Here is a 14008-nt window from a genome sequence, read left to right as displayed (position 1 = left end):
CGAGGGAGCCTGGACCTGGGGTGCAGGTGCCCTGGGCACCCCTGCCCCTCAGCACCGTGCTCTGGCTGCCCTGGCACGTGCTGCCCACCATCCCCATGAGCTGCCCTGCCTTCCCGTCTCCTGGCTCCTGACTCTGGCCTATGACTGAGCCGATGTAGCCACACGGAAGGGCCTGGCTGGCCTCCCCAAGGCCTCCCCTGGCCCCCACACCAACTCAACCCTCCCCTGGAAGTGCTTCTCCCTGCTGACCCCAATCCCCAGCTCTGGTCCAGGGAGACCCAGCGGTTCCCTACATCCACTTCCTTATCAGCCCCATCGAGCCTAGGACGCCTCCGCCGCCGCTGCTTCCCCTACCCACACCCAGCGTAACCCCATAGCTGCACAGGCAGCTAATAAACTCAGAAGGTAATTCATTGATCCCCTGCTCTGGACGTAGGGAAACAAACTGCCCGTGAAGCGCTCAAGGTCTCTTAACGCTTTTCACCTGAGCTGCTCTGAGTCCCCCACCAGACTACAAGCTTCCTGAGGGCAAGGGCTTCTTTCTCTACTCTTTTCATTAAAAAAACCATAAACAAAATTTAACAAAAACTCCCTAAAAAAAAAAAAAAAGATGTTTAGAGAAGGTACTCGGCAGCAATAACCACAGGGAGGCTGGGGGAGGGAGCAGAGAGAGCCCTCCCATTTCCCCAGGCTGCTGCTTCTGCCTGCGTTTTCTTTATTAAAAGAAACAAAGTCTCCCGTGCAAGGCTGGAAGTGAGCTAAGAAATCATTTGGTCCTCCTTGGTTTACATTCATGGGGATATGAATGAAGAGGCCCAGAGAGAAAGCAACTTGCTCGTGGTCACGCAGGGATGGGTGGTACAGCCACACCTAGGACGGAGAGCTTGCCTCCTGCAGTGACACCCAGCATGCCGGGAGCGCTGCCCGGCGGGTGGCAGGTGCTCTTCTAAGCCCTTTATGTGGATCAACTCACTCAATTCTCCTGGTAACCTTGTTATCAAACCCATCATACAGACGAGGAAACTGAGGCCGAGAAAGGTTAGCAGTGGACCCAGGCAGGTCACACAGCCAGGAGGCAGTGGGCGGACCAGGGTGTGGACTCGGGCAGCTCCCCGGCCCTGCTCTTCACTGCTGGCATGGGGCCGACACAGGCTGCACTCCCCTCCCCCAGCTCCCCCTCCCCCTCCCCGCCAAGCCCCCAACTCACAGCTGTCCATTCTTCTCTGTGTAGAAGCGCACGGACTTGATGGTGGCCACCACCACGACCATGCACAGCGTGACAGGCACGAACAGCATGATCACGTGCTTCGCCCCGTATTTGAGGGTCAGCTCCTCCTCCAGGCCTGGTGGCCGCCCGGGGACCCCACTGCAGACGTAGCGGTCAGGGTCCTCCTCATGGTCCTCCTCGCTCTCCTGGCCTCTCTGTGGGAAACCACACTGTGAGGGCCACGGAACGCCCCCCCAGAGGTCTTAGCGACGTGGCGCGTGGGTGTTTTGGAACCGGAAACGAGAAGTTTGAATGTTGCTTTCCAGATGTAAGAACCAGTCTATGGGCTGTAGTTTAGATGTGGGAGTGGCGGAATTGCAGGACATTTGAAAAGTTTATGAGGACAACGAGGGATTTAAGTTGGCGCTGACCACCACAGATTCAGGAGGGGAGGCCACTTTGCTGTGGACGAGGACGGTCCACTTAGCTGTGGACGAGGATGGTCTGCAGAATGGGTCTGGGGCATGTCTAAAGATCTGTCCCCTCCCTCAGTGTCGGGACTCAGGATGCCACTCAGTTCTGTTCACATGGCCACATTAATTTGGCAGGCCAGGTGATAGGAGGAGGGCAGAAATTAAACTCTGTTGGTTGAAACATCACAAACTAGAATGGTCAGCACACATGGGGACGTGGGGACTGTCTCTGATTGTGAATAAGACACTGGGAATTTGCAGAGCAAGAAATTACTTCGAACTTTTTGCACCCCGCCCCACCCCCCAAAGCAAGCATGCAAGATTTGCAGCGAAGAGGCGAACTGGGCATCCGAAGCGAAGAGGCGAACTGGGCATCAAGCATCTGGGAGGATCTGGGTTACGTATAAATGAGGCGGCGGCGAAGGAGGACAGGACGCCAGGCGCTGGCACGCACTGATCTGCAAGGATTTGTTTTGGAATCGTGGCAATTCAGGATCATTAGCTGCTCTGTTAATTACATTAACAGCCGAGACAAAGCCAAATGGAACAAAAATCAAAAGTGGCTGTTCTTTGGTATCAGTTCTTTGCAGAGAGAATTCCATCTATATATTCGTCTGAGAAAGAAAGGAACACTTAATGAACAGGAACTGAAATAGCTGAAATGCACAAAAACTCCAGGAGATAAAAGACAAAGCAACTAGCAAGAAATGGGCTAAGGAGCAGCTGTGCAGTGGTCTTGAGCCCCTGAGATCTCTCTCAGAGCCCAGAGGAGGATAGAAGTGAGCTCAAGTTTCAGCAAAGGGAAATAAGGCTGGCTGGAAGAAAAAATTACTATAATGGGCAAAAGGAAGAATGGAATTTAGGCAAATTCAGATGTTGTGTTACCCTGATGAGGAGGGAGGTGGCTTGGCCAGATGACTCTCCCAAGTATATCCTCCACTTCAGACTGTTACAACCTCCTGCCCTGCAGGCTGCAGAGGTAAAATCACAGTGCAGCCCACCCCTCCTGCTACGGGCTGAACATTTGCATCCCCCAAACTCACATGCTGAAGCCTAACTCCCAATGTGATGGTGTTAGAAGGTACGGCCTTTGGGAGATGATTAGGTCACGCGGGGGGAGCCCTCACAAATGGGATTCGTGCCTTATAAAAGGGGCCCGAGGGCTTCCCTGGTGGCGCAGCGGTTGAGAGTCCGCCTGCCGATGCAGGAGACGCGGGTTCGTGCCCCGGTCCGGGAAGATGCCGCGGAGTGGCTGGGCCTGTGAGCCATGGCTGCTGAGCCTGCGCGTCCGGAGCCTGTGCTCCGCAACGGGAGAGGCCACAACAGTGAGAGGCCCGTGTACCGCAAAAAAAAAAAAAAAAAAAAAGGGGGCCCGAGAGAGCTCCCTCACCCCTTTTGCCAGGTGAGGACACAGAGAGAAGACAGCTGCCTATGAACCAGGAAGTGGGTCCTCACCAGACATCAGATCTGCCGGCACCTTGATCTTGACTTCTCAGGCCCCAGAACAGTGAGAAATAAATTTCTGTTGTTTATAAGCCACCCAGTCTATGGTATTTTTGTGACAGCAGCCTTGAACTAAGACACATCCCCAGCTCAAAAGTCAAACATGGGGCTTCCCTGGTGGCGCAGTGGTTGAGAGTCCGCCTGCCGATGCAGGGGACGCGGGTTTGTGCCCCGGTCCGGGAGGATCCCACATGCCGCGGAGCGGCTGGGCCCGTGAGCCATGGCCGCTGGGCCTGCGCGTCCGGAGCCTGTGCTCCGCAACGGGAGAGGCCACAACAGTGAGAGGCCCGCGTACCGCAAAAAAAAAAAAAAAAAAAAAAAAAAAGAATTTCAGTAATAAAAAGAGTCTCATTTAAAAAAAAAAAAAAAAAAAGTCAAACATGAATCAGGTAACCTCTTGGTGACCATGTCTGGCCGTCTACCAAAAAGGTTCCCTCTAGCAGTTTCCTCCTACCGTCCTTTCGTCTCTGCGCTGCCTGCCTGGCATCCAAACTCACTCTCAGGTTCCTGTGGAAATAGTAACCTGTACTAGGAAGGCAAACCTAAGGGGCAGGGCCAGGATGGAGAGAAGCACTCAGTCCATTGCGGAGTCGATCTGTAATAGGCTGTGTCTGTGCAGAGTCTACTATCAAGCCTTCACAGACCTAGGATCCACCATGGTGGACCACCTGCCCTTTTGGCCAATTCTCACCTTTACTTTCCCCTCCCTCCCACATCAGGGAATGCCTGGTTTCTGTCCACTGGGACCCCAGGTACCTGTCCGGAGGCCTTGGACTGCTGGTGGGAACCTACCCACTGGGCGGCACCCTCTCCGTTCTCCAGGCCCTGCCTGCCTTCCTGGCAGGAGCGCGGCATGGGGCTCTCGGCTGACATCAGGGACGTCCGCTCGTCACACACTTCTTCCTCGCTGTCAGAGGCCATGAATGTGAGCATGACCCTACCTCCGAAAGTGCCTGGAAAAGGAGCACAGGGGACCTCGTTCCACTCTCCTGCGAGGCAAAGGCAGCAGAAGGTGAGAGGCGGCTTTAAGACCTGCACAGCCCGCAATGACCACCCAAGACGCGCTTGTCAAAGGACTGCTATAAAGCAACAGTCCCCAGGAGCCACTACTGAGGCTGCAGCAACCTCGAGAGGGACTGGCTAGAGGAGATCCAGGCCACAGGGGGCAAAACCCCCAACTAGAAATGTCAGAGCCCCTCCAAACTGCCAGCACACTCACTCATTCAATCAACAAACATCTGTTCAGCACCTATCGTGCGCCAACGACACTTCTGTCGTAAAAAATTAAAAACCAACCGTCCAACGTGACAAATTATATAATCCAGGTGTTCATCAAGAGGTACAGAAGCACAAAGAAGGGACTAAAACTCAGAGATCAGGAGTGTTTTCTGGAGAAGATAACGTCATCTGACGGAGACAGATTTTCCCAGGGGGGAGGGAATGGCAGAGGGCATGAAAAATGTTCCAGCCTGAGCCCAGCACTGCCGGGGTTGGGGTGGTGATGCTGTGGAGGTGTGAAGGGTCTCTGGTGCCGAGTTCAGGAGGTGTGCTTCGTCCCCCGAGGACAGAGGTGACAGATCAGATCTCTGGTTAGAAATATCAGTCTGGCCACTGACTGAAAAAGGAGTAAAAAGAAGGAAAGGTGACCTCCCTGGAGACAATTGTGGGTAGTGAAGAGGGCCTAAGGTGGCAAGAATGGATGGGAATAAGGAGAGAGAATCCAGAAAGGGTAGGAGGTAGACAGACAGGACCAGATGTGTGGGACAAAATGGGACAGAGTCCAGGACTAGGGCCAGACAGGGAGTAGGATGGGAGAAGCGGAAGAACAAGGTTTCAGAGGAAACACTGTGAATTTGATCCAGGAATCTGCTGAATGTAAATGGGTTAAAAGGGTGAAGATGCCTGGGAGGCAGCTGAGTGCTGGGGCCTGAGGTGGAGATGAGAGTCATGAGTTTAGAAGTGACGGCCACGGGAGCAGTGAGCCGAGACCACGAGAGGCGAGCGTGTGTGTGAGTGTGTGTGTGAGTGTGTGTGCGCGTGTGTGCGTGCGTGCGCGCGCGCTGGGGAAGTACAGCTGAGCGTGGGACCCACAGGAAAAAACAAGGCTGTAGGGACCATACGGGAGGGAGCCTGTCCCCCGGGACTGCTGTGCCGCAGTGGTGCGGGCAGAGCAGCACCACCGGGAAGCCGGGGCAGCCCGGAGCCCTACCGACATCCTGGGCAGGTCACCTGGGCTAGCGGCTGGGCCAGCTCCCCCGTCACCTGCCTCCTGGGACCCTGGGGCAGCCTCACGCCACTTGGCACAGTCAGGTCTGCTCTCAGCTCAAAGTTCATCTCCACGTCAGTTGCCCCCAAGAATTTATGATTTTCAAGTGGAGCAGGCAGGTTCCGTCTACTGAGTCAGCCAGCTCTGTTCATCTTGGCAGGGTCCGAGGCTGCTGCTGTTTTTGAAGACAGTGCCCCAGGCCGTGGCCTGGATTACTCCCAGCTGGACTTCTACTCATCCCCAAGTACAGGCCCGCGGCAGAGCCTGACTCTGCTCACCTCACAGACTCGGGCCCTCACAAAAGGCTCCCCCGTGGCTCTCACAGGGATTTCAGAATGAACACGCTAAGCTCCCCAGGGTTCAGCAGAGATAAGACAAGTACAGGAGTGACAGCAGTAGTGACATCAGTAGGAAGTAAGGTACAGCAGCTGCCAGGAGGGGTGACGAGGACGCTGTGCTACTGCAGTTACGACTAAGGTGGAAACCAGGGAGGCAGCGGTGGGAGGTGGACCATCCCAGGGCGGGGCGTGGAGGCCTGACCGGGGAGGGGGAGCTGAAGCTAGCAGAGGGGGCCAGCCAGGGTTTTGGTGCTGAAGAGGGATGTGACCAGAGTGCGCTCTGTGGGAGCAGAGGGCCAGCTGAGCCCTCCTGCCTCTTCCCGGGAGGCCCCAGGACTAGCGTGGCCTAGGGCCCAGGAGGCGGATCTGCTTCTCAGCGCCCAGACCTGGGACCAGCAGAGTCTACCTCAGAGCCCCATTGGAGGGGACATGGCTTTGCAGCCCCACAGGCTGTGAGACCTTGGGAAGTTCCTAGCTTCCTTCATCTACACTAACGGTAACGAAAGAAAACTACTTAATGGGGACCCAGGAGGGAAAACTTCAAAGTGCTCCTCCTCTGCAAGGCTGGGCCCCGCCAGATCAATCCCAAACAGACCCCTGCCTGGACCCAGGAGATCCCCTCGCTGCCCACTCTGGCAACGGTGAGTCCATTCTTACTCTAAAAGGGGTACCGGCACGCAGAGCTGGCTGCATTTCTGCAAGCTAAACCAGGACACTCCAACTGGAGCAGTGCAGCGGCTCTTTCCACACTTTATTCTGTAGCACGTCAGATTGGTTAGGGGTGTGAATTAATAATTCAGTTACGATCTCACTCCTTCTATTCTTCCCACGCCTCTGGAGGGCCTGTGATTTGCCTTTACCACGACTGGAGGAGCAGATCAGGAGTCCCTGCATCTAAACGGTAGGGCTGCACTCCCAGGGCAGAGGGCAAGCTCATCCTTCAGAACCACAACAGCTGCAGCATCCTGGCTGCCTCTTCCCCTAGTGGGGAGATGGACAGACAAGGAGTGAAGATGCTTCTTGGAAGGAGACAGGGAGCTACGGGGCGGGTGGGGACAGAAAAGCACGGGACCCGGATCAAGTAAAGTCCTTCCAATTTCCATTTCTTCAGCCAGTCACCAAATCCCAGGAATGCACTTCTGCCTCCCAAAGTCTGTGAAGGACGCGCCCAGGGAGAGTGAGCTTAAAAAAGGACTGTATCCCTTCCATGCAGCATCGCATTGCACAGAGGCAGGAAGTCAGAAAACTACAAAACACGCTTTTCCATCCACCACATGTAATTCATGGCCTCCTCGCGAGAAAACAAATGCTCCCTGAGAAGATTCCTTCCCTCCTTGCGCTCTGCCCAGGACTCCCAGAAAACCAGGGCACAGAGGGGCTGCAGCAGGGAAGGGCTGGACCTGGCTGTGGCTCTAATCGCAGCCCTCTGGGCCTGGTGGTCATGAGCAGAGGTGGAGGTGCCTCTCGGAGCTCCTAGCACCTGAGGGCATGGCTTTGGACTTTCAGAAAGCTGTAAGATGCTTGAGATGCTGTTTCTCAAAGTGGTCCAGGCCACCTGAGGGGTGGTGATAGAACAGCTGCTGAGCACTCACTATGCACTAAACACAACCGTCAGGTACAAGGTACGGCTATCCTTCTCCATTTCACAGATGAGGGAACAAGATTTAAAAAGTGATAGGTTCAAAGTCATCCTTGGACCTAGGTGGTCAGGTTCTGGGCTCTTAAATGCTACGCTAGGGTGCTTATTTAAAACGCAGATCCTAAGTTCCATCCTGGCCAAAGGTCCAGGGATCTGCATTTTGAGATGGTCCCTGGGCAATTCTTAGGCTGGTGTTAGACCTTCCCTGGAGCTGCTGCTGAGTAATCAGATGCCCCAGCCAGGGCCCAAACTTGGTACTGGAAGTGTCCAGTTACAGTTCACCTCCCTGTCTCAGGGGCAGGGCGCCTCGCTCACCTAGCTTGGCACACCTACTGCCCTGTACAACTTGCTTGCTGAATGGGGGCGTGAAAGAACGAACAGTCCTTCCTCCTGAATACCCTGTGCCTGGTCAGAGAGCCACTGGGGAGGCAGATGAGCAGAAGCTTTTCAGACTAGGAGAGCCACAGGGGGAGAAGAGAGTGGTCTGGCTGAAAAAGTCCCCAAGCAATGCCCACCTCAAGGAGGGTGTAGTAAAACTGGGGCTTAAGCGTCGCTGGTACCAAATGGACCAGCCTTTCTGAAGGCAGTAAAAATCAAGGGCTTTAAAAACATTCATACCTTTTGATCCTGAAATGCTACTTCTTGGAATCTGTCCTAAGAAAATAATAAAAGATTTACATAAAAACATGGTTGTTGCAGTCATTTATATATTTTTTTTAAAAAGTGAAAATGACCAAGATGCCTGACTCTGTATGATAATATATCCATTTGATGGGATCTAACATATGACTACTAAAAATCTCACTTCAAAGAATATTTACTAAAAAAAAAAAAAAGAATATTTACTAACATATGAAAACAAGATGTTAAATTTAATAGATATAAAACTTGACATACATAATTATCTGAATTGTCTTAGAAAATGCATGTATATGAAGGATTGGCAAGAAATATTACAAAACATTAACGGTGGTTATCTTTGGATAGTGAGATTGTGGGTGATACTTTATATTTTTCTGCATTTCTCAAAGCTTCTATAATAAACATGGATTGTGCCTGGCATTTTTTGTAAAGCTATTAATTTTTTAAAGGGAAATAACAAGTATCAACATTTAGACAGATTTTCTTCCATCCCGCCTTCTCTCACATCCTCTCTCCCTGGACTGGGGGGAACAGATGGACTCGGGAAGCCTCTTTTACACCTTCTCCTAACCCCTCTTATTACCTGGTTCCTGAAGGAGAACAGAGCAGCTGGGATGTACTCCTTTTGCTTCTAAGTTGGAACTGAAGACTGATGATACTCTGCAATCCTTGGAGGGAAAAATCACCACTCAAATGTATGCAGATAAACAACCTTCTTGCTAGATGTTTCTCCACATCAGAGCACCAGTGATGCCAAGAACTCCTGCCGGGAGGCTGACTCACAGGCAGGTGCTGGTGGGACTGGGTGACTCTCCTACTGCTGATGTCAAATCTTATCAACCACATAGCAACCGGCTCTCCGTTCTCTCTGACGGAGCAGCGGGAAAATGCAGACAAGCTAATGGGAGGAACAGGTGCCAAAGACTGCATTCTGGAAACCCCTCCCAGAACAAAGCACTGTGGCTGAAAGCTCCTTGGATTAGGATGTAAAATCAAACATCCAAAGGAGCCACTGCTCACTCCCATTAATCAGCTGAATGGGATCCAAGTGCTGAATGAGCCAAACCAAGGGAGTGTGACCCAGAGAATTTCCCCAACCTTGCTGTGTCAGCAGTTCCTGCAGTTATTACAGAAACCCTGGTGACCCAATTTCCTCAACCTGATTTTCATTTCAGAGAAATGCAAAGGTTTTGACCTTAAAGTTGAAGGCCAATGGACCTAAGTAGGAAATCGATCTTTAAATGCCCTAGTAAACACTAGTGCCTCATGCAAAAAGATGGAAATTTCGGCTCCAAAAGAAAATTGGGAGTCACTGCACTTAAGACAAACAGGTGGTCAGCAGAGAAAGGCTTGGATCCGGGTACTTGTTTTTGCAGGCCTAACTGAACAGTGCCCCTCACTTCCTTTCATCACTGAAGGATAGTTGACTTCCAATATTACAGTAGTTTCAGGCGTACAACATAGTGACTTGATAGTTTTATAGATATTCCACATAACGTTATTGTAAAATACTGGCTATATTCCCTGTGCTGTACATTACATTCTTGTATCATTTATTTTATACATAGTTGTTTGCACCCCTTTAATCCCCTTCCCCTATCTTGCCCCTCCCCGTTTCCTTCTCCTCACTAGTAACCACAGTTTATTCTGTTGGTCTGTTTCTGTTTTGTCACATTTGTTCATTTTATTTTTCAGTGCTCCCTCAAAGAGGGTGGCATTGGTTTTAAATGGGCCTCTGTCTATGGTCACATGGCTACTTCACAGAGCTCCCATGACCCCTGGGGTGTTCCCAGCCTTCCCTCATACTAAGGAAGAATTTCCTGAGCTGAGGAAATTCCCTTAGAAATTCCCACAGCTTGCCTGCCTGTCTCCCCCGACCATGTACTGGCCCTGGCTGACCTTCATCCATCTGTCCATCCACCCTGCCCATACTCTGATGCATATCACTTGCCAGATGGTTCTCCCCAGCAGAGGGAGGTGGCCTCGGCCGGAGCCAGGGCCTGAGTCCCACAGGGAGGCCCTGAAGTCCCACTCCGCCCTCCCAAGTCACAGGCCCCAGGCGACCCTATGGGGCCTCCTGAAACCTTGACCCAGGCTCTAGAGTTACCTCTGTCTGCCCTTTCCTACTCAGAAGTTCCCAGGAAACATTTTCTCTCATTTGGAAGTAGCAGAGGGAAGCTGGGAAGGTGGCCACCGTTGAGTAGGGCCCAGAAAAAATTGTGGGGTTTTGTTTGTTTGTTTTAATGAGAAGCAGTAAGCCAGTGGGCGAAAGCTGAGCCTTAGAAACGGACAGAGTTCAAATCAGCTAGGCTGACTGATGTGAACCACACACTGGGACAAGTGGCCCGCACACTCGGGCCACTTCACATGGCCCCTGTCCTCTTCTGTAAAAAGCAGGATAGGCACACTTTGCAAGATGACTGTAAAAACTAGAGATAATGTGTAAAGTGTCTGGCACAGAGCTCAATAAACGGCAGTTATAATGAAGATGAAATAAAGGCAGGGACTCAGTGAGAAGGGATAACAGAAGCCTGTTGATGGCCCTCTTGGAAAGCTATGATCTGCTAAACCACCAGACACACGAGTTGAGCACCAAGGTCACGCCTCATCCAGGCCCCGGGTGTTTCCACTTTAGCCCCAGTCCAGGGCACTCCGGCAATGTGAACATTTTGTCAAACAAAAGGGCAAGTCCGTAGACTGACGTCAGAGCTGGCAAGGACCTCATAGCCCATCCGGTCAGCACCCCATTTCCCATTTAGGGAAACTGAAGCCCAGAGGGACAAAAGGACAAAAGGTTAAGGCCCATGACCAGAAGCCACAGTTACAGCTCAGGTCTCCAAATTACCAACAAGGAGCTCTTCCCTGCTGCTGTAAAGTACTTGTGAGGGTCACATACTCAGTGGCCCAGGACCATAGTCACGCAGGTAGCCTACAAAACACAGACGAGGTCAGGATATGTCTCAGCAGATACGGTACAGCAGAAAGTGAGCACCCTTTAATTTTTCTTCCCACTGCTCCAGAAGACTGTATTTTAGCAAAGACAAATCAGCAACCCATTCTCCCAGGCAACGAAGAAACTGGACAGAAATGATCTCCCTCCCTCACACCTGATCCTCCCTGAGGATCAATTTGAAATTACTTTTCCCCAGACTGTAATAACACAGCAGCCTCACCACCTCCAGGTCAAGAAGCCAACACTGATTACACAGGGCTTGAAGCCCATGTCAGATCCGGCCAGCTCAAGGTGCGGAGAACCTCTCAGGCCCTGGCCAGGGGCAGTGTGGAGGGTGTGCCAGCCTCAGAGCCCTTGTATTCCACCCCCAGCCCCACCCCCAGCTGCTGCAGTCCAGGAACAGGTGGAAATACTGGCAGAAACATTTGTTATCGTGCCAGTCCCCAACTAAACAGTGTCTAAAAGTCAAATCAACAGCTGAAAACCAGCCAAACATGTCTTCAATAAAACATAATGTGACCTACACGCACTGCTTTGGTTTCTTTATAGAAAATTTTTGTTTTTGTTTTTTGCTTTGCCAGGTAGTTGCTAATGGAGACCACAGAGCAATGTCCTGGGCGGTAGTGCAGTGACATGGGTAGGGCATGAGTGTGGGAAGCCTCCTGTGCAAAAACTCAAAAGGTGAAGAAGACACAGCCAGCTGGGTTCAAATCCTGGTGCTCACAGCCATGGAAGCCACACAACAGGACAAGCTGCTTGTCTCCCTGAACCTCAGTTTCCCCTTCTGTAAAAGGGTTAAAAATAAGAACTGCTTCAGTGTGATCGATGCTCTTAAGACAACTGTGACAACCACTGTACAAAATGGCTTTTTATTGTATATGACAAACCTAAGTTATGTTATTGTCATTATTACCGTCAGTGACTTACAGAGAGGCCAAGGTAGGTGGGAGCCTCTCATTTGGCAAAGCCTGGGGGTGCAGCGGGGCTGTGAGTAGCCACAGGGGAGCTGGGGGGGAGGGGCGACGGGCCCCCAGGCGCATCTGAGCGGCAGCCCCTGGCCACGCTCTTCTTTGTCCTCCTCTTCTTCAAACAGACAGGCTCAGGGCATTCACCTCCCATGCATGCACATGTCAGACTCTAGACTTGGTGCACGGATACTTCAACACCAAACGATACAGAATTTTTCCTAAAAACCTGACACAACCACCATCCCACTCCACAGCAACATTCCACCAAGACCCCCACCTCCAGCCACTGCCCTGAATGCTCCCTCGCACACCCAGGGCACAAACCTGGATGGCCTGCCTGACGGGTGGCTGAAGCGGCAGCTCTGAGCTGGAGACAGGACCCGAGGCCCTTTCACCAGCCGGGCTCAGACAACACCGCTGCCAACACACTTCCTTGTCCCACACAGCCACATTCACACAGAGGGGAACCTGAGGCTCACACACCGGAAGCAGCTTATACGAAGCCTTTTAACTACTGCCAAAGGTCTTGGCTGAAGTCCTTGGAGACTCAGGTGTCTACAGAATGGGGTCTACGTAGAAGGCAGGGGCATCCATACCGGAAGCCGGGGTCTGTACCGATCAGTTACTCTCAGGACAGGCTGGCGACCCAAGTTGTCAGTTTTGGGTCAAGTTGGCTCTGCAACTGTTCTGGATGGGATGGATGCCTCTCAGGTTCTCCGTCTGTAAATGAGGATGCAGGTACTGCACCAATCCACAGTTCGTACCGTAAAAAAGGAATACTCATTAAGGCACAGGCGGGGGCATTTCACCCAACTGTCAAAGGGCTGAGGTCTAGTCCCAGGGCTGGACAACAGAACTAGAGTCCAGGACAACGGGTTCTAAGCTTGGCTCTCATATAGCCGATCTGCGTGACCTTGAACAAAGTCACTTTAGCTCTGTGGGCTGAGTTTCTTCATTGATAAAATTTTCTTCAGCTTCAAAAGCTAGATTCTGCAAGTCTCCTCGCAGCTGTAAACGCCTGATACAACGGCCAAATACCAATGATAACGAAACTGGGGTCTCCAAGCCCGGACCTGAGGTCCTGTTCCTCACGTACGCAGGAAGACCTCCGCCTCCCCTCCTGCCTCCGCCAAGCACTGCCCGGGCCGGGTGCCACAGGCCGGCAGGACTGGGCGCCCATTAGGTGCCAGCCAGGAGGGAGGAACACAATGCCGCGTCCGCACGCCTTCGAGACCCACGTGCACTGCTCCTTTAAATGCCCCGGCCCTGTAACAGCCCGCACCGCGTCCACCCCGGCGGGGGCTCCAGCGGCCGGGTGGACCGGGCCCTGCTGAAGGCCCGAGGCCTGGGGCCCCTCCCCGCGCTCCTCCCAGTTCCGGGCCGGCCCCGCCGCTGTCCCGGCGCCCTCCCCTCCCCGGCCGCTGGAGCCGCAGCCCCGGAACCCTCCAAGGGGCCGCGACCCACCGCCGCGAACGGCGTGCGGAGGGCAGGGGCCGGCTCGCGGGTTGCGGCTCCACCCCGTGTCCTTCGAGCCGCGGACGACCGGGCCGCGACCCGCGCGCGCGTTCCAGCCCGCTCACCTGCTCCGCCGCGGTGCTCCGGCATTGTTTACGCAGCTGGCAGAGCGCCCGCCGGACCCGGCGCCGGCGCAGACCCCGCCCCCGGCCCGCCCCGGCCCCACCCCCGCCCCGTAGGCGACGCTACGCTCCCCGGCCCACGTCGGGGCCCCAACCTGAGCCGCGGCCCTGGAAAGGCAAGGGGAGCGAGAGAGGCCTGGCTTACCCCTATTCGCCGCAGGGACCGCGGAATGGACCTGACGTTGGACTGAGCACTGACCTTAGAGTGAGTGGAGGCTGGGCCTGTAATGTAAGAAGGCCTTGGCGGCAGCACCATAGGACGGTAGCGCATTTGCTTCGTGGACAGTCTCCTGTCTTGTAGTTTTAGGTCCCCGCATTCCAACCCCCCCACCCCACCCCCTGTACTTACTCACAATAAGGGAGCTCTAGTGGCCTGGGGTGA

At 53.4% G+C, this 14008-nt stretch overlaps 1 protein-coding gene across 12 annotated transcripts in view; it reads right to left on the bottom strand.

The window, feature by feature from the left end:
- Window positions 1-13630, bottom strand: part of PSEN2 (presenilin 2) — a 28402-nt gene extending 14772 nt beyond the window's left edge. For 3 of the 12 annotated variants that reach the window (XR_009536481.1, XM_060128153.1, XM_060128174.1), the window contains exons 1-7: window positions 13570-13630; window positions 12586-12709; window positions 8652-8736; window positions 8045-8080; window positions 6648-6768; window positions 3940-4136; window positions 1208-1422 (exon numbers count right to left, since the gene is read on the bottom strand). Coding sequence is in view for 11 of the 12 variants with exons in the window: in XM_060128153.1 (XP_059984136.1) it covers window positions 1208-1422; window positions 3940-4136; window positions 6648-6681 (446 nt within the window). In the remaining variant the exon portion in view is untranslated. Of the gene's footprint in view, window positions 1-1207; window positions 1423-3637; window positions 3691-3939; window positions 4137-6647; window positions 6769-8044; window positions 8081-8651; window positions 8737-12585; window positions 12710-13453; window positions 13470-13569 lie in introns of those variants that run through there. The other 9 variants (XM_060128200.1, XM_060128159.1, XM_060128210.1 and 6 more) reach the window with 9 other exon arrangements.
- Between the last annotated feature and the right edge of the window lie 378 nt (window positions 13631-14008).

The sequence above is a fragment of the Lagenorhynchus albirostris genome, chromosome 2 (assembly GCF_949774975.1).
Source record: "Lagenorhynchus albirostris chromosome 2, mLagAlb1.1, whole genome shotgun sequence".
Lineage (NCBI taxonomy): Eukaryota > Metazoa > Chordata > Mammalia > Artiodactyla > Delphinidae > Lagenorhynchus > Lagenorhynchus albirostris.
Note: the sequence above shows the minus strand (reverse complement) of the source record. Positions and strands in the feature narration are given on the sequence as shown.